This window comes from Argiope bruennichi, chromosome 1 (assembly GCF_947563725.1).
Source record: "Argiope bruennichi chromosome 1, qqArgBrue1.1, whole genome shotgun sequence".
NCBI lineage: Eukaryota > Metazoa > Arthropoda > Arachnida > Araneae > Araneidae > Argiope > Argiope bruennichi.
In genome coordinates this window covers 14,437,232-14,457,497 of record NC_079151.1, presented here as the reverse complement: position 1 = coordinate 14,457,497, position 20,266 = coordinate 14,437,232, and the positions used below count along the sequence as shown (strand labels likewise).

The 20,266-nt window shown below is 27.5% G+C and overlaps 2 protein-coding genes across 2 annotated transcripts; one reads left to right on the top strand and one right to left on the bottom strand.

Moving 5' to 3' along the window:
• Positions 1-6,891: 6,891 nt before the first annotated feature.
• Positions 6,892-13,683, bottom strand: LOC129971461 (uncharacterized). Its single transcript, XM_056085249.1, has 4 exons — positions 13,431-13,683; positions 11,856-11,978; positions 9,942-10,120; positions 6,892-8,544 (listed from the first exon to the last, which is right to left on the bottom strand). Exons 1-4 carry the CDS (start codon positions 13,495-13,497, stop codon positions 8,458-8,460), a joined length of 456 nt encoding a protein of 151 aa, XP_055941224.1. The 5' UTR covers positions 13,498-13,683; the 3' UTR covers positions 6,892-8,457.
• A 257-nt stretch (positions 13,684-13,940) lies between these two features.
• On the top strand, positions 13,941-19,067 carry LOC129971454 (28S ribosomal protein S2, mitochondrial-like). Its single transcript, XM_056085237.1, has 4 exons — positions 13,941-14,096; positions 16,193-16,297; positions 17,158-17,444; positions 18,629-19,067. Exons 1-4 carry the CDS (start codon positions 14,069-14,071, stop codon positions 19,007-19,009), a joined length of 801 nt encoding a protein of 266 aa, XP_055941212.1. The 5' UTR covers positions 13,941-14,068; the 3' UTR covers positions 19,010-19,067.
• Positions 19,068-20,266: the final 1,199 nt, after the last annotated feature.

Below are 20,266 nucleotides of genomic sequence, written 5' to 3'. Positions count from 1 at the left end.
GAAAAGTGTTCGTCGAAATGGCTCTTTACTCCGAGCGCAGTCAAAAGGGGTCAAGCCGAAGCAATTTAGAGGAGCAGGGATAAACGAAGCAGAATTCCAGATCAGAGGAAAAAGGGCCTTTTTTTAGATTGCGGGTATAAAAGCAAGTAAATTATTCCACCACTTATAGAAAAGATTTTGGAATGTTCTTTTGGAACTTTATTTAGATGCAGCTAAGCAATTGGGAATCATTGTCAGTGTACCCATTTCAGGATGGAGTTGTTTTTTCAAAACGTTTCGAGGTCCTGCCTGTTGAAAGAACTGATTACTTTTCTATTTTGACTCGAATTAATAGTTTTAAATATTTTCACGAAAGTGGTAAATCCTAAATTATGATACATATTAAATAATTCATAAGAAAAATTATCAATGCTGATAGAAAAGTAATGATAAAAATAAAGAAAAATAATATTAAATATATGATGAAGATAATTGTTATTTATATTATAGTATTAATAGTTTTAAATTGGGTATTATAGAAGTTTTGAAACAAAATCAGACATTTTTGTGACCGTCGTCATAATTTTAAATCTAGGAAGATGTATGAGTCTACACTTCTCGGATTGTGGGATCGATGCAAATCTGCATCAACATTTTATTAATGTGTTGGGAGAAAAGTTAAATTTCGCATTTACACGAAAATGGGTAAAATTCGAGATCTGTAACAAATAATTAGTCCAATCTATCAAAAATTTGTTTGTCCATTGGTCTGAATATCTGCGAGTATACTCACGATAGGCAAACGATATACATATATTGAGCTAGCATGGAAAGTAGAGGGGAGAATCATTCCGCTGCTCTTATAGTTTCGAATTGCCTCTAATTAATATTAAAATATTTCATTGCTATTTTAAATGGTGGTCATGTTTTACAAAACCTTCAAAGCAAACTGCAGAAGGCATCTTCATTCAAAGACCACAACTAAAGGGCAACTGAAGAGGAGGCTGTTGAATGTGGTAATACACTGGGAGTTCATTCTAATCATAGACTGAAAGTTAAAGTTAATTTCTGAACTGAAATAGAGAGATATATGCTTCCGGATAGCCAAATACTTTAAAAGCCATAAAGAATTATATTTCATGAGGTTTCACATACTAGGTAACAAAAAATAATAAAAAAAAAAGAGAGAGAGAGAGAAAGATTGAGCAGTTAGAAAATGTAATTTATACAGTCTCCTTATCTTTTTGTACATAATTAGTTGTTCCATAATTAACATTTTAATCAAAAAGATTGCCACTCTTTTGCGAACAGTTTCTTTTTGAGTATGTGGCTTTGGATTCCATTATACTAGGCCATTCAGCAGCAACATCAAGGAAGTGCACTGATGGACAAAGTTTTCTTGAAGCGGTCTCTGAAAAGATGTAAAATCGCCTATAATATGAAGCTCCATAACTCGATCAGTTTTAGTCGCAGAAGAATGGTACCTTTTTCTGTTTACAATGTTGGAGAGACAAAAGTACTTTTCTGAATATGACTAAAAGAATCGGGGAAATTTATAAAAATTTAAGCTCTTTAATTTCCCAGTAATTTATTTACCTGCGCAATGTAAATGCAAAATAAAATCAAACAATGCAAACTAAAATTTATTACGTTCATTCTAAGCCTTTTTACAATTGCAAAATGAGCCTTTTTCTAATTGTTTAAGAATTAGTTATATCCTCATTATTAAAGTGAACATGCAGTGTATTTAATACAATTAAATTACTTCATTTTGACAATTTTCAAGGAAGCAGAAAAGTGGTGGCGTAAATTGTAAGAAATCTTTTACGAAGGTAGAAATTAAGAGCAATGTGATAAATATTATATACATGCATTTCATCGATATTATAAGTTTATTTGTTCTTATTCTCAATACTTTCTTAAAGTAAATATTAAATGCAAATAAGTTCCTAATACTATTCTTTCATTGCAATTTTACATACGCACGGTTTAGGAGAGGGTAATTAGAATCGTGTAATTTATTCTATTATATGTGAATTGCCCAAGATGCCATTAATATGTATGAGGTATCCAAAATTCCATAGCTAGTATTATATTTATAGTATTAACAAATATTTTATTCTAGTTAAAAACACAATTACTGATTTCTTACCAAACTATATAATCTAAATCAGATTTCTGTTTGCATTTGTTATGCTTCTCTATTTGATATATATACGTATATATTTATCACATACAATTTCAAAGAAATGGAATATCATGAAATAATATTGTTACAAACCTGTCATTTTGCTTCCCATCACGAATAAAGTCATCGTAAGGAAGACAGTCGTACGATCAGCCCTGTGGGTGCTGTCAATGACCTCGGAGCTCACCATTTGGCGGCAAAATGGATAATGCTGGAAACTTCGAGAATTTTCACGATCCATCCAACAGGAACTGAGATACACCCAAGGAAGTTACTCTGATTAGTAACTTCCTTGGGACTCCTGATTGGTCCAGAAGGTTCTCGCTCCGCCTCCTGAGAACTATAAAAGGCCGGCAGTCTCCAGCTGCAGGGGAGGAGGGATTTTCTGATCTTCTGATTTTTCTGATGGCATTTTTTTTTTTTTTTTTGATTTTTTGATTCGAGATTCGAGATTTTCTTAAGTGTCACTCTCACGATCGCTCTGGCCGATTTAATATTTTTACATCCAACTGCTTTAGGCACTTTTGAGAAAATTTCCCACGTCTACCCAGCCATTACTTGCCTCTACAACGAAATCATCAATTATTTGATGGTTTTGACCATTTTTTCTACTTTCACTGGACTTTGTTCCCACTTCCATCATGAGAAGAAATCAACATCAAGGAACAAGGAATGTCCCTCCTGGGATGATAAGAGTTGTTGCTATTCCAGATAATACTCAACGACATAGCCGAACGAATTACACGATTTTACAAAGATTCATTGCTTCAAGTGCCTCTGATTATGCATACTTCGGCTCCGAATTGAAGAGAATCCTCACTCCTGATAACATAGCAGCTGCGATGAAACGCCAGGTTACCCAGAACTCCGACCAGTCTGCCCCTAGATCACCTACCAAATCCTTTGTATCCACGGCTTCATCACCTGAAAAAACTCCACATAAGAGCAATGCCACATAACCTGAAGAAGAAATGAACGTCGATGACTTCATACCAGTATCCCCGTGAAAAACTGCGAAAAGAACTCTCTCTACAATTAATGAACCTAATATTGAGATTGCGAATAAATACTCCCTTTTGGAAGATGATAAAATTCAAGAAATCACGCACTCTCAGAATTTCAAAAAGCCAAAAATCCCAGCCGTCTATCTGAAAACTACAGCATTATTCTGCAAGAAATCTGCCGAGAATTTCCAAAAACTGTCAATACCTTCAGAAATAACTTTATCCAAATCTCGCCGCCAAAGAAAGAGATAAGATTATCACCCTTCTAGATGAAAAGAATCAAGAATATGTTCTCTCTGAATCTTTCGAAGACCGCCCACTTAAAATCATCATAAAAGGACTTCCAGTCAACATGGAAAGCAGGATAATTAATGAAGAAGTAAGAGAAAGGAATTTCCACCCATTAAGAATCTCCCAGCTGAGAAATTATCGTGAGAAAACCCTCTACCCAATTTTCATGGTTGAACTAAAAAGGATTGAATCTGTTAAAGTTATCTAAAATCTGAAATCAACAGCTTTTCTCAAGATTAGAGTTGAAACCTACAGAAAAAGAAACAAAGCCACGATGTGCTACAACTGTGCTGGTTTTTATCATAGTGCAAGAAATTGTAAATGCACTCCCAGATGCATTAAATGCAATGGCATGAACCCTACAAGTAGATGTGACATAAAAGAAAAAATAGAAGAACCTGTCTGTATCAATTGTCACCAAGTTGGACACCTCGCCTCATGGCGTGGATGCAAATCCTACCCAGTAATCAAAATTAATCCGGAGCTAAGAAAATCCTATGCAGATGCTGCAAAAAACAAGTTCAGAAATCATCAACCGATTGTTCCTGACCCACCCAAACAAGGAAATCCATCCACCTCTGAAACCCTGCCTATTCAAGATCTCTTGGATTCACTAAGAGAAATCAAGTCTATGCTGGCGGAATTTCCAGGCCTTCTCAATGCGGCGAAAAAGATCAAAGCGGCTAAGGCAAAAGAAGAAAAGAAACTCATATTAATTAATGCTCTGCTTGAATAATCATCCAACTCTTTTCTCTTACAGCGCTGTCACGCCTCCCTTAACTTCACCGACTCCTGATTAGTCCTGACAAGTTTTCCCCAGTATCTTACACCTAATTGGCTCTTGGCTACTAATCTGAACCCTGAAAACCATTGTTTCCTTCACCTGGCCTCACTGCTGAGATGTCACCTTAATAATCTCTCATCATCTACCAGTACCTTGAACTAATAAGAACATATCCATCCACCCAAAGTTTTATTTCTTTCTAGATTTACTGATGGTGGGGCCTGCGGCCCCAAGGAGCAGTAACCCACTCTCACAACTTAGCAGGGGAGGAGGCTTATCCAGCACCCAAGACCTTGCACAGGACCAAAAACTTCTCCTCACCTACTCACGGACAGCTACACCCCTGCTCATTCTGATTGGACACTTACTCACCTATACCCCCGGCCTCTGAGCTTCACTTATGCTTCGGCACTCATGAAGAGCAGTCAGTGTCAGCGCTCTTCGAAGAAGACCATGGCAACATATTGACCGTTAGGTTCTATTCAATCTGTCCTTACCGGGGATAAGCCCCTGATGTGGCTAGGCGCCCCGTCAACCCAAACCACATTGCTGCAGACGAGTGAATTGAATCGGAGTCGTAGACAAGTAACGAGTCTTCGAGAGGATAGCGAAGCAACGGCGAACTGCAGCGTTGTGTGGAGCGAGTGCTGAATTGCTGTGAGCCGAGTCCTGTTGTCTACTGTGGACGCGGCGTCGTGTCGCGTGTGTAGTAGCCAGTTGTGAATCGGCAGCTAAAGCGAGAAGACAGTGAGACGTTCAGCCGTTTGAGAGACCGTAGAGCGAATGTTAAATGTTTTTTTCTGCGTTAACTACTACTGATTAATTCCATACTCGTTAATTTTTTATATTTAATTTTTTTCGAATTGTTAATTTTATTAATTTTTTTTGTTACTATTATTTTTTGTTTTTTGCATTTTATCTACCAGCAATAATTAACTCATTAAATAGAAGCAAATTCATTTTTCAATATTACCCTTTAGCTTTTATTTATTCATTACTGTTCTCAAATTATCATTGGTATTAGAAATTTTTTCGTTTATTTGATTTTTATATGTACTGCAATTTCTCAATTTTGTGTAAGAAATTAGACTAGAAACTTTGATTAATAATATTAATTACTCAGTAATTGTGAATAAAAATTTTGAAATATATTAAAATAATTTGCTTCCTATCAACATAAGTAATGGCCAATTTGCAAAGAAACTGAGATTTGATTTTAAGGTAATTACAGAGAACAAATTGAACACTAATTACCTCATTTTTTTTTTCAGTTGAACAACACATGCATATTTTGCAATTTTCTTTTATTACAAAAACAATATTTTAAGGTGAGATTCCGATATCAAAAAGCAATTATATAAAAGGACAAAAATAATATTTTTATAAACTCTTAGTTTAACAAAACGTGGTAAAATCTAAAAAAAAATCACAAGCAGCATTTTTTTTCTCCTTTAAGGAATATTAATAATATTTATAACTTGATAAAATCCCTTAAGAGTTTCCTTGTTCAAGATCTAAAATTTTTTCTATGTATAAATTAATTTATTATTTTGTTTATCAGAGACTTCAATAACAAATTATACATAAATCACCAAATAATAATTTTTTTTTTTTTTTTTTTTTTTGTAGATTTTGTATTTTCCTTTGGGTTTTTGTTTTATCTCTTCTCTCTTTATATCAGCTACATATTTTTTTTAATACATATACTTAGAATTTTAGATTAAAAAAAAAATAGGCCATCAAATAACCTTTTCAAAAAATGTGGTTGAAACATGCATTGATTTTCTAATAATTAACAACTTTATTGAAATAAAGTGATTAGTCATTTCTATTTGACAGAATAAATTTTGAGTAAATAAACATATTAGAAACCAGCAGGAGTAATCTTTCAAAAACTTTTTTGCATATTCTCCAGTAACTATCCCCACCCCACATAAAATTTTGGACTATGGTAAGGATGCAAATGCTTGCATGACACTGATGAACAAAAAGATCTGAAATATTGATTATTGGCATAAATTTAGCATTATTGCTTAGTCTATTGTGTGACCCTTTGCAATTAATCTCCTTGTAATCAGTTAAAATATATTGAATTCCTGTTTCACATACATTCTTTTCAAACTAATTGGAACCAAAATTTGACACAGTACTAAAATTGTAATAACAAAACGACGTACAAAATTTGACATATTTAAGTTATTGCATCCTTGAGTTATCACATTTACATGTTTCTGAAAGTACAGACTGACAGAACATCAGTCCTTTGAGAGATTTGGTTCAAAATTCAATAAGCATCTAGACTTTAGATGTTAAATCTATACATCAAATTTTATTCATATAGTTCTCTTTGCTTTATCTCATATTCAGACAACTAGATAGACACAGTTCCTCTGAATGAATTTTACTCAAAATTTGAAAAAATCTACAAATTTGATGTAAAGACTAAAAACCATATTTCTTCCATTTATTTAATGCATTTTTGAGTTACCTTTGTCAGACAGACATAATGCCCAAAATGTATTTTTCAAATTCAGAGGGTTCTAAATCATGGAGATTTGTTGAATTTTCGAATTTGTAAACTTGCAATACTTTGTATAACCGGGAAAGTAAAGAAAGGAGAAATATTAATTGAGAATACACTAAGGTAAAAATAAATGATAATTTTAATCATTTCATTAACTTGTCATTACAGCAAATGAACATAATTATTTTGTAATTTATTCCTGGTCATACAGCAATCTTGGAAAAGCAACCAATGTGCTTCTCAATCTATTTTCACCAAGTGCAGAAAATAGATCTCGAAGCTTTACAGTAGAGTTTGCAACATCTGTAAAATAACTTTACAATTTATATCATTCCTTAAATTATTCAATATTTGATCAAGGATTAAAAAAAAAATGTTATGCAATAAATCATATTGAAAACAATTGTTTTTGTTTTGTTTTCCATATTTACTTTTTATAGACTTTAATTACCTTTTTATAGACTTCATTATATAGAAAAAAAATGCCCTTTTCTATATAATTATTCATAAAAGAATTTTAGGGAAACTTTAAAAATATGCGCAGTTAATAATACAAATCTGATTTTTATTATAGATTGATAGTAAAGCATTAATAAATAAAATAAATATAACCAAGAAAAAATAAAAAGTTTATTTTCTACAATACAATATATGTTCAGTTTTGTAAATCTAACAAGCATAAACAAGACAAATAAAAGTAATATGGAATGTAACACTCATTTTCAATAATAAAATGTTTTTAAAAAATGGACGGAGATGTTGATAATAAGAACATTTTTCAAATACAAACATAAAAGTTTAGATTATACTTTGCAAAGTACTGGAAATCACTTTTCTGTCAAGAACGAAATAGAATGATTTTAAAATTCTTGAAACATAAGATAAATATTCAAACAAACAAATATGTTGCGATGTTAAGTTGAGGCTACTAACACAAAAAAATTTCTACGGAGGGGGAAGACAATATTTTTAAATGACACTGTCTGAAAGAAATTCTTTTAAATACAATAATGATTCAGAGAAATATGACTTTCTTATAAAGCAAGATAAATAATATGGAAATTAGAGATCACTACAAACCTAGACACTAACACAACCTCTTATATACTGCCATTCAAATATAATCATTTATTATTATTTCCATATTGAATTTTAGTTATGTCTGCAATATTTTATTACATAATTTTTGGTTCTCCCAGTTTAGATTTGAAAGTATAAAGTGATAAACAAAAACTCGACAAGAAAATGAGATTGCACCATGATAAGATCAAAGATGATTTAAAAAACAATACATTTAATAATATGCATTAACTTTTATAATTCATGATAAAAAATCTTTTTCTATATACAAAAGAATTGTTAAAAACATTCTAATAATTTTATAAATATATAAAGGCAGCAAAATGCAAAACAGAATAATTAAGATCCTCACCAAATAATAAATAAAATGAATAAAAACTAATTTGAAAGAACAGTTAGAAAATAACACATTAATTTAATTTTGAAAAAATAATCATAAAAAGTGTATTGTGTATTTTTATACTAGTAAAACAAATATTACACAAAAAAATGAGCAAACTTATCCCCTCAAGTCCAAAAGAACAATAAAATACATTTCTAAAAAAGAAGGAAAATTTCAAAAATGAAACTGAATAAAATGACTTTTTGAAAAATGTATATGTATATTTCACAGAACTTTCATCAGCACTAGCAACCATGCTATTGTGACTAATATATAAAATATTCCATGAGGTTTGATATTCACACCAGTAAGCTGAAAGGAAAAAAGAAAAAAATGTAAGTAAATAATTTATACTCTTATAACTATAGCCGTATTATAATAAAATATTCTATTTTTAAAAATTTATTTCCAATAAAAAGGATGGAATATTTACATTACATATAGGTATATGATAAATCTATTTTCCTAAACAGCTATTCAGTATACAAGTCCAATTTTTTCCTCCCTGACTTTTGCTAACTATATGAGAGGGTACTGGACTTGAATATCATCACAAGTCCCTTTTGAGATCTGAATTAGTAAATTAAACCCTATAGTTTACTTCAAAAAGGTCTTTTTTTCCTGGGGAATTATATCTGGGAATTTTTATTTTTCATTGTGATCTTATGATGGATTAAGCACTTTTATATACATATGAAAATTAGAACAGAAAATGCAATAAGTGCTAAAATACAAATTTTACATAAGAATGAAAAACTATTTTCTTTTCAAACCAGTTTTGGACTTTACTGCATTTTCCAGGTCAGTGATAATTACTTTGTACTCTCTTTCTGACCCTTTTAGGAATTAATAATTCTACCAAAATACATATCATAGTAATGATAATTTGGTATCATTAGTGGCACATACTGGTATATTTTTTCAATTACTTTAAGTAGTATATTGAACATTTCCAGTAAGTATTTACTGAATTAGGTTTTTTCCCCACTTAATGTGCATTTTATTTCAAATCTTAATTTATTTATATATTTTGACAAGAATCTTAATGACTATAAGAAAATCTGAATTCAGAATGATTAAAAAGCAAAAATGAAATCAAAGTAATTTTGTTTCAGAATTGTATTTAACTAAGAAATCATCCTGCACATAATTTTTTTTTTAATTTGTAAACTAGTATTTTAACAAATTTGGATTATATTTCCATGCCAAATTTTTAAATAATTCATCTTGTTTATTGAAAAAAATTCTTGATATTTTTAAAGAAGCAGTGTAATTTTTCAACATGTCCCTTTAAATAATGTTATAATCATCCATTATTTATAGTAGCCAAATAATTGTGAAATAACTAAACATTTTAAAAGCTTAATTTTACTTTTTTCACCTCTCTGAGATAACTTTAATAAGTTATTCGTAATTGAGAAAATATATAATTGAGAAAAATATATATTACTATATTACCATTCTCAATTAAGAATGCATTTATTATTTCAGAATACATTTAAAAAAATCATAAATTAGCATTGACTATAAGTTATATTTATTTCATGTCAATCTTTTTAAATACTATATAAACATACATGAATATGTTATGATATTATATATATATATATATATACATGAAGAAAAGATAAAAATTCTTATAAAAAAAAGAAATAATCATTTAATATTATACTTAGAATCTTTCTTTAGTAATTAAAAAAAATACTTACAGTTACAAAATAATTACAACGATCCCCATGACAACATTCCACACATTCCCAATCATTGTACCAAATTCTGTCACAACGACTGCTGACAGCACTTATGGAGGCTCTACACTGGCGTTCTGTTGCACATGTCTTTGAAATATAAAACTGTTTTTTGCCAGTTGAATCCCAATAAGGTGTGCCTTGAAAGAAACAAAAATGTTATTCATATATTAATCATTTGTAAATATTACATGTTTAAAAAAACTTTTCAATGAAAGTTAAAAGTACTAAAACTAAAATTACTTAAATGATTCATTAATATAGGTAGAAAAAATATTTAAAAGATTCTGTTAAAAAGATTTTAGCACAATTAACAATATCCCATATGAACATCTGAATTACATTTAACTTTCTATTTAGCTTCATTTTTATGAAACAAACTAGAAGCTAGCCAAACTTTGCCTTAAGAATTTTTCTCATTTCAACATGTGGAAGTTTATCCAGAATGCTTCTACATATAGAAAATTGTGCAACTCAATTCCTTCTGTCCATTTTTTGATTAATCTATGTTATTTATTTAAAATATATTTATAATAAGAGCTTTTCATAATATTAATGTTCAAGAAAGGCAAAAGTATGTGGATAAAATTAATTTTTTACATTGTATTGAAGTTTAAAAAATGATCTTTTCAATGACACTAATGTTTTAACCCAATTAAATTTTTATTTTTAATGAATTTTTTAAAAAAATAATTTGATTATATTTTTCATCATTTATTTTCCACAAAATAAAAATAAAATTTAAGCTCCACAAACACATTATGTGTGCAATGGAAAAAAATAGCTTTTATCAATATGTTGCCATCACACTGACAAAAGCTGAAACTAAAAACATAAGTTAAATATTAGTTGCAAATAAAACTTAGAAAATTTTAATTTTCAGCACATGTCTATTTGAAATAGAATAAATCTAAAATGTGATATTTTTAAAAGAAATTAATAATTTTAAAAGCTCACGCATGCACATTATGTCATATATTTTGAACTGGTTTTTCGCTTTTAAAATTCTTCTTGGCTGATATAAAAGTTTAAGAGCTCTCATTAATCTCAAAAGAAAAAAAGCATCGCATTTTTTAAAAGTTGACGCATGCACATTAATATAATCACACAATGGGAAGAAAAAAAAGTTCTCACATGATAACCTTGATTTGTGATAGGAGATCTCAATTTTTTTAAAAAATCCGTTTTCTCTTCCTCTACTTTTTTTCCTTTTTTTTTTTTTTTTTTTTTTTGCATATATATTTACTGTTGCATGTATTTATATTGCCAGTGATTTTATGATATGGTGGTAAAAACTTATGGTATATGTTTTGTATAATTAAGTGGATTTGCGTATGTGTGTAAACAGTCTTCTCAGTAATTACAAAGAGATAAACAATTTATTAATTATTATTTAACCATACAATAAACCATAGGTCAATAATGTATTTGTAAATAAATTTAATCAGAAAAATTAATTTCTACTTTCTTCTGATTTTCACTGAATCTATGCTATTTCATAAAACTAAATCTGAGCTCAACAAAACCCCAGAATTCTTATTCAACCCTTCTTATCAGTACTTTATTTTATATATAATTATAATTATGAAATTTATAATAATTTCTTTTTATTAAAAATTTTTTTAATCAACTGCTGCTTATTATGAAATTTTTTTTTACTTCTAATGACTTCATGCAATATGAACAGAAAATTGGTAAGCTGAAAACCAATGATATAGATTTTAGAATTTTTAATGGATAGCATTTATAATAGAATTTTATAATTTATTAAATAAATTATTTTGTTACTAAAATTATAACCACAAAACTCTAAAAGGTACTTGGGAGGCACAAATATTTTACCTGATTAATTTTAAAGAAACAAAATGCACTTACTTCCCCATCTAACTTCTGAAAGGCACCTGTCTTCAGCAATGTCACAGGTCTTTATTGTTTTGATACATTTATCATAATTACTATCTTGGTTGTCACAAACATAACATTCCAAGCTCAAAACAGCTGAAAATTTACACAAATCATCAAATTTGAAAACAATGTTTATGATTTGCATTTTAAATAATTATTTTAAAAAACAATTTCTTAATTAAAATAGATGTTATTTTTCCACTCTTCAGGATCATTTAAAATCTGCTTGTCAAAAGAAAGAAATAATTTGCAATGAAAGAAAATATTTTTAAACTGAGCTTAATAAAGTTATATATTTTAGGAGTGTTTTTATTTTAATTTCTTTTTTATTATCAAAATTAAAAAATGTACTTGGAACTGGGAAAGAATGGATAAGTAACCAGAAATATAAGATATTAATAGGCATTTAATTTAAATAAAATCACTTTCATACAGTACACTTTAATGATAAACAAAGCAGAATCATAACATATCTTAGAAGCAAATAAGTTAAGACTTATGTGCAATATACAAAATTTTTGCCAAGCATTAAGAGATTCAGAAAACATACTCCTGGTATCTTTATTTGAATTATCATATTAATGAATTATTGATTTAAAAAATTCAAGTTTGACAATCATACCTTATAACAATGTTTAGCCACAACTTATGTCTAAATTAATGCAAAAAGACAAAACTGCAATAAAATACTCAACTTCAAATATGTGAACTGACATTTATAATAATTGATTTTACAGCATTTGATAAACAAAATCAAAAAAGAAAATTAATTAATAATTTAGTTTTCTGATTACTTATCATACAACCAAGCTTTATAATTGAAGAGTAACTTGTTATAATCCTAAAATATAGTCTCACAAATTAATGAAAAAATATTTTTAAATTAGAAACTAGAAGACCCTTTGTTTTACCAGTATAAATAGCTGTATGTACAATATATTTGACAAAAAAATAATAATAATATTTTCCCATCAGAATTATCTTCACAACATGTAAAATAGAATTATAGCAAAATTTACATCAAATACAGAGAACTTAGACCAAATTTTTCTATCAAATTCAGGACTTAGGTCTACAGTATTTATCTTTCTTATATCCATTTTGATGATTTCTATACAAATAAAAAAGAAATATTTCCAGCTATAATTTAATGCTTGTGTAAAAGTACAGTTAAACTAAATTAAAAATAGAAAAAAAAGATTAAAATTAATCTTTTTCTACTAACTTTTTTTTGGCTTGTACCACAGTACTGCATACTTTAGTATTATCCAACGAACAATTTCGAATAAAAATATCCTAACATTCTGTACGAATTTTGAGATTTTTATATTCTTTTCTAAAATTTATTCATCGATAAAATTTAAAAATACTCATAGACAAAAAAAAAAAAAAACTTTTTGAACAAAATACTACCAATCATATGTGAAAGAAATTTAGCAAAAGAATATTTTTAAAAATACGGCTAACGGTTTGGGTGGGGCTCGCAATACTATATTTTATACAACAAAAAGTAATATTAATGACATTATAATAAATACAACTTACTCGATGGAATTATAATGAAAAATATTCCAATTATCCACATCTTTGTAAGCATAAAATGAATTAACATGAAAAAATTACACTAAAAAAATTGTTTATGAAGTTGAGATTCTATTAAGAGCATTATAAGATTCATGAAACATCACATCATGATGGGATTTATTTTAATACAAATGAAATCTATAAAATACTATACTAAAACTTAAAAAAACAAGAAATATTAATATTTTTAAGGCGTGTGCCTGAAGTAGATGAAAAATAAACAGAATCGTATCAACACAAATACAATGCTAGTTACGGTTAAGATCAGTATGCAAAAAGAAATAGTAAAATATTTGAAATAGAAAGTTACATTTTTATAAGCTTTCACCTAAAATTTCAGATGTATTCTTGGATTTAATATAATTTAATGTTACTGTTGCTTTCTGTAGAAGATATATGAATATTATTTTAAAACAAGTTATGTTTTTCGTACATTTGGAAGATTATAAGCATTTAAAATCTGGCAGCCATACTTTGTCTAGTAACTTAAAAACAAAACAGAAATCGGCGATTCTTACTAAATCATGGCAATTTCCATAAATTTTTAAATCATTTTTTCTAAATTTTTCATATTAATATATAATTTTTTGTTCATTACAATGGCTACAATGTGGAGAATTCTGAAAGGTATAATGTTTTAAAACGTATCATTCGAATTCCTTATCTGAATTTGAAATTTTAAGATTTATACATTCAATTTTACAATTATTTATTATGATAACAATAATTAATCATAGCAGAAGTAATCATCAGATTACTTCTGACGTAAATTTGGTGTGATGACAAATAAATATTTTTAAAAAAAATTAATATTGAGAAATTATTTTATTCTGCATATTTTTTTCTATAAAATGTAGTAATTCAGTTTTATATATGATTCTGTGATTCCATAATCATTTTAATTTCTCTTTAGCCAATGTTTGCAGTTTTGGAATCTTGTTTCTGAGAGTGTGTAGTTTCTAGCTTTGATTTTGTATAGAAAACTATAAATTTGTTTAAGGGAAGTGTGTTAATAAAATTGAAAAATGATCGAAAGGTATATAGCATATTAATGGTGATGAGAATTTTATTGGATAATGTATGCATTCTTTTTCTCTTTCTTTTGCAATTCAAAATCGTTTGGTATTTCTAACTCATGACATTCAGAAAGAATAATACTAGATCATCTATTTTAAAAATTGTGCCAAGCATTGGGTTAAACACATTTATTCATTACAAAATTTATGAAAATTTTTTGCTAAATACTAGAGTGTAATGAATTTTCTTCATAAAAGAAGGATTTTTTTACCATCCTAAAAACAGTAAATTTCTGCAAACTTTAGGTCATATGATAAAGCTCTATTTCAAAGAGATTTAAATAAATTCAAAATTTATATGTTTTTAAGAATAGGATTCATTTCCTGATTTTATATGATAACCCTTATCATCTTTGCAATATCATGAATCGTAATTTTTTTTCCCTTTATTCCTCTTTCCATGTCATTCCCTTTTTTTATAGGAAGGATATTATAGATATGAACTTAAAGATTAGTCTGTAATGTTTACAAATTTGAAAGAAAAAATTAGCAAGGTTTCTTTGATATTTCATGTGGTTTTAGTATTATACATGGAAATCCAACAATGCTAATGGTTTTTTTATATTATTCTTCTTGATACAAAAGTTTAAGGAAATTAAGATTTCTTCTTCAACAAATATGAAATTTAAATATATATATATATATATATATATATTCATTGCATCTACTTGTCTACATTTTAACTGTAATTTGGTTCTGCATTAAGCATATTTCTGATTTAATGAGATTTTAATCATGGATGATATTTATGCATATATTTTAAATTGTTAAAAAAATTTAATAATGGTAAAAAAGAAAGTTAAAAAATTTTTTGAAAAATATCTGATTCTAGATTTTTCTATGCCAATTCAGTTGCATCATTATATCAGGTTTTGATGAAGCTACAATGTGCTTGCTTTTTTGTTCCTTTTATAAATTAAAGTAAACTTGTAAGATATTTTACCTCTATTTCAAAATTTTCAATTAGTTTTAAGTTTTTCAGAATTTCATTCTTTTATCAATCAAGCCCAAGAAATACAACTTATTCTGTTATAGAAAATAAATTATTATTGTTTATCAGCTAAAGTCATTGAAACTTTTGATGAAAATATTTTAATATATAAGGAAAAAATTTATTAAAAATAGCAAGTGTCTATATAAAGTTTTAAAAAAAAATTCTTAAAATGTTATTTTGGAAGTAATGTATGAAACTCTGATATGATTATCATATAAAAATATTAGAATAAGAATAAGACACTACAAAATTAGATTAAAATATTTGGTAGTGGATGATTATCTCTACTAATAATAAAGATAAATGGATATATATGTTGTCACTTTATTGGCCAGACTTTTTGACCTGGCACATGTATACCAATTATTTTTACAGGAACATGCACACACATGCATGTATATATACTTTTGTCAGTGAGAGCAATAAACATGTAAAGCTTCATCAAAATGTGAGGTCATGGGTGTTAAATCTCCTCCCCCCTGGCTAATTTGGTATAGAATAGCCTTTCTATATATGCCTTCCTTTATCTTTTTTTTTTTTTTTTTTAATCATAAAATACTCTTAAAAACATCTTTCAAATTTCGAATAAAAATTAACAGATTAAATTTTATGACTTTCAAAAATATTTTTCTAATATTATTTTTCTCTTTTAGGTTCAATGCATTTATCTAGAAATTGTCAATTTATATTTTCTCGAAATATAAAATCACTTTCAAGCATTCATCAAGTACAAAACTCTTTAACTCCCAAAAAATCAGGTTTGTATTCTCCTCATTTTAAAATAGCAAGTTTAATTGTTTTGTTTCTGAAAATTTATAAAATTCATTATTTATATTAAAATCATGTCCTACTTTAATAATTGGTTCTGAATATCATTGTTTACTGTTCCTTCTTATTGCAAGAATGAAAATAGAATTTCTATAGTATAGAATAATATTTATTACCCAGTAAAGACATAAATTATATGTACATATATTTAAAAAGAAATGAAAAATAAAACATTTCATACTGAATGATAAACAATGAAATACAGCAGAGAAGGTTTTTTCTTCCCCTTCTTTTAAATGCAATATTAGGAAGAAACCACTTGTAAAGGAAAATATGTTTGCACATTATTTATAGAAGGTTTTTTCCCCCATATTCTTAATGCTTTCTTCAAATATAAATATCTAATGTAAATTAATTTCTTATTCTTTTCTGCCTTCCTGATTCCTTTTTATTGTCATGGAAAAAAATAGTTAAAATATTATGAATTTAATATACTTTAATCATAATATGGATATTTAATTGTCTATGATTTTTGAAAAAAACATTTAAATTTTAATTACTAATATAGTATTTACAATAATAAACAAAACATTTATTTTAGTAGAAAAATATTACTAATTCTTACTGAAATATGCAATTCAAAGTGGATTTTATTTTTCATATTTCTGTTATCCTCGCTTCGTCTTTCAAATTCATTAAGATTATTGAAAATATTTTTGCTGCATTCAAATACTTTTCACAAGTAGACATTTTTTATGGCATTTAGCTAAAAAAATTCATCTAAAAATGCTGATTTGTTGACTTTAAAAAATGCATGATTTGTAAATTATTTGCTATTTTTAAATTTCAGAAGAAATTTCCACTACCCTGGAAATGCCTGAACCCTTAGATCATCCTGATTTTTTTCAAGTTAGCAATTTGTTTACTGTTGAAGATTTATTCAATGCCCGTGTGCATTTTGGGCATACCATGGGAACTCTGAATGAACACATGAAGCAGTTCATTCTTGGATCTCGCTTAGAAACTCTTATCTTTGATTTGGACCAGACAGCAGAATTGTTGAGAGAGGCTCTGAATTTTACTGCTCATATTGCTTTTCGAGGAGGCATAATAATATTTATTGCAAGATATAAGCAGGTAAAATTGTTTATGAAAAAATTTGATGATATGATTTAAGGAAATGAATTAATACTCTCTTTTTATGATTAAAAAAAGTTAAATGTTGGATACCACCATTTATCTAGACAATTTTGAGATCTGGATTTGTTCATATTTTGAGTTTATTTCCTTTTTTTCATTTCTGTTAAAATAATATTTTAAGATATTTTATATTTATGATATATGATATTTAAAGGGGAAGAAATGAAGATGGAAGAATTCTGATGGGGCAGGTGCCCATTAATTAATTTTTTTTTATAATGCAGCATATATTTCATTTCAAAATGATGTGTTAGCTCAGTTGGATAATTAGGCTTTTAAAGCTTTTGATATTATAATTCGAATTATTTATGCATATTAAGATTCAGATAAGGAATCTTTAGTTTATGTTTTTTAACAAGAATTGGCATATATAATTTTTTTAAACAAAAATATTTAAGAAGCAAATTTCATTGTTTAATCTTTTTTTATTCTTATATCACATTTAACCAGTGACAATTTGAGGAAGTAATTATCTTTTTTATTTTAATAAAAGGCTTATTCAACTTATTACGCTAAAACTTTTTAATGTCTTATTGCTATATAATGAATATTTTTAAGGCCTTGTTGCTACATAACAGAATTCTTTGATCTTTTTCTCTTTATACTCTGCAATTAGGACAAATTAGAGAAATGCATCATATTGATATTCCTTTTATTTGTGTTGTGTTTGCTTAAATAACTTTTAAGTTTGCATGTATATTACTGTAGTAGATGGATACCGTTGCTCTTCAAGAAAAAAGCCTGATAATTTCATAACAAAATAATACATAATGCATTTTAATTATAAGCTATCTTCTGAACAATAATATTATACTTTGCAATTATTTTAACTTAATCTGAACTGAAATCAATGTTTCCAGTTTCTAAATATTTTATTTTTACAATAATGTAATATTTTCTTTTATATTTTTATGTAAACTACTTTATTATCTATTTTTATTTAATTAATATTATGTCAGTAATAAAAAAATTCATTCACTCCCAGTTTTAAAAAGTTGAATTAAAATTTCTGATATACAAACTTATGTAACCTTATTTTACACCTTATCTCACCTTATTTTGCAGTTTAATTATTATTTTTATAAAACTTTCTTGGTACTTATGTTAAACATATATTTCAGAATGCTTATTTGATTGAAAAAACAGCTTTGGAATGTGAAGAATATTCTCACACCAGAGAGTGGAGATTGGGAACATTTACAGATCCAAATCGATTTGGCATGATGACTCGATTACCTGATCTTGCTATATTCCTTAATACTTTGGACAGTGTATTTGAAACCCACACAGCAGTGATTGAGTGCAATAAGCTGCTCATACCTTCTGTTGGTATTGTTGACACAAACTGTTTCCCTAATTTTATAACTTATCCTGTACCAGGTAATGATGATACCCCACAAGCAATAGAACTTTATTGCAAACTTTTTAAAGAAGCAATTCTTCGAGGTAAAGCGAAAAGAAAAGAGTTCATTGAAAAATACCAGCATATAATTGAGCAATGATACATTATCAGTTAAATAAGTAGACAGTGGGTGTGTAAATAAATATTTTTGCCACTTTCTTGTTTTTTTCTGCAGTCGATTATTAGCTTGATATCTAAAATAATCTCAGCATCCATTTAAAATATCTAATAAAAGAACTTTTAAGGAAAACTTGGTAAAAATTATAGTTATTAACATGATATAATCAATAGAAGATTTCAAAATATTATTGGTGTGCCTTTGATGATAGACTATGAAAAAGGTGTCAAATAATTATATAGGCCGAGAAAAAGTAATGATAATTTATGAAATATGCTTTTATTATAAACAAGGTATAGTATTGGTTTGCATTTTGGGTATTGTTTCTGATTTTGCCGAATATTATATCATTGAATGTTTCAGCAAATGAAGGAGTTTTATTAATATATAGTGTTTGAAAATGAAGGATTATTTTTTTCTGCAACGTTTACATGACAATAAATATATAACTTGGAAAGGAAAAAAAATAATATTGATTTAATTATAAATGCTTTTCATTGTGTCTTCTTATAAGTTACAATACTTTATAAATTAATTTTCTTATTTAATTAAAATGTATGATTTAATCATGAATCATTTCAGATGATTATGATTGAGGACTGAATAAGTCTAGAATTCTAAATAATTTACATTCTGAAATCCAGAATTTTTGGATTTTATTAGGTGTAAAAATCGTTCTCAGATTTTCTTTCACATCAAAAATATCTTAATTACAATGGCAAAGATTTGGTCATCTACAGAAAAGCCTTGAACATTGAAATCAGGTAGTGAAAGATAAATTACCCTCATTAATAAAAGTACATGCAATTTTTGGGTTAAAAATCCTTCATGAGAAATATCTTAGAAATGTTTCAGAGAATGCCAAAACTTGCCAAATTCTTTGTATTCCATGAATATTCTTTGCAATTACATTTCTTCAATTAATAAATGAATGTCTTATCTAATGCTTGAAGGAGTAAAATCAACATCAAAATCTCTCTTGAATTACCCTGAACTTTTAACAGTTAGTATAATATGTTTAAAAGCATTACTTTTGTTATATTTGAATTCCCACTTCCCTTAAATGAAAAAGCAAATCGAAATTTGCTTTAATTTTTAAAAATGTTGTGAGTTCTAAAACAGGTTCTTTAAGCCTTGTGAACTATTGATTTCATAGAATGATATCTGTGTTACTAACTATAATAGGTGATATGACTCCCTATTAATCAACTGTTTTACTCATTACTGGTGACATCTGAC

Coding starts and splice junctions, on each gene's coding strand:
- LOC129971454 (XM_056085237.1), top strand. CDS start 14,069: ATGGCTACAATGTGGAGAATTCTGAAAG. Junction 14,097..16,192: donor AATGTGGAGAATTCTGAAAG/GTATAATGTTTT, acceptor TTTCTCTTTTAG/GTTCAATGCATTTATCTAGA. Junction 17,445..18,628: donor TTATTGCAAGATATAAGCAG/GTAAAATTGTTT, acceptor CATATATTTCAG/AATGCTTATTTGATTGAAAA.
- LOC129971461 (XM_056085249.1), bottom strand. CDS start 13,497: ATGTTAATTCATTTTATGCTTACAAAGATGTGGATAATTGGAATATTT. Junction 11,979..13,430: donor TTTCATTATAATTCCATCGA/GTAAGTTGTATT, acceptor GTAAATTTTCAG/CTGTTTTGAGCTTGGAATGT. Junction 10,121..11,855: donor TTCAGAAGTTAGATGGGGAA/GTAAGTGCATTT, acceptor GTTTCTTTCAAG/GCACACCTTATTGGGATTCA.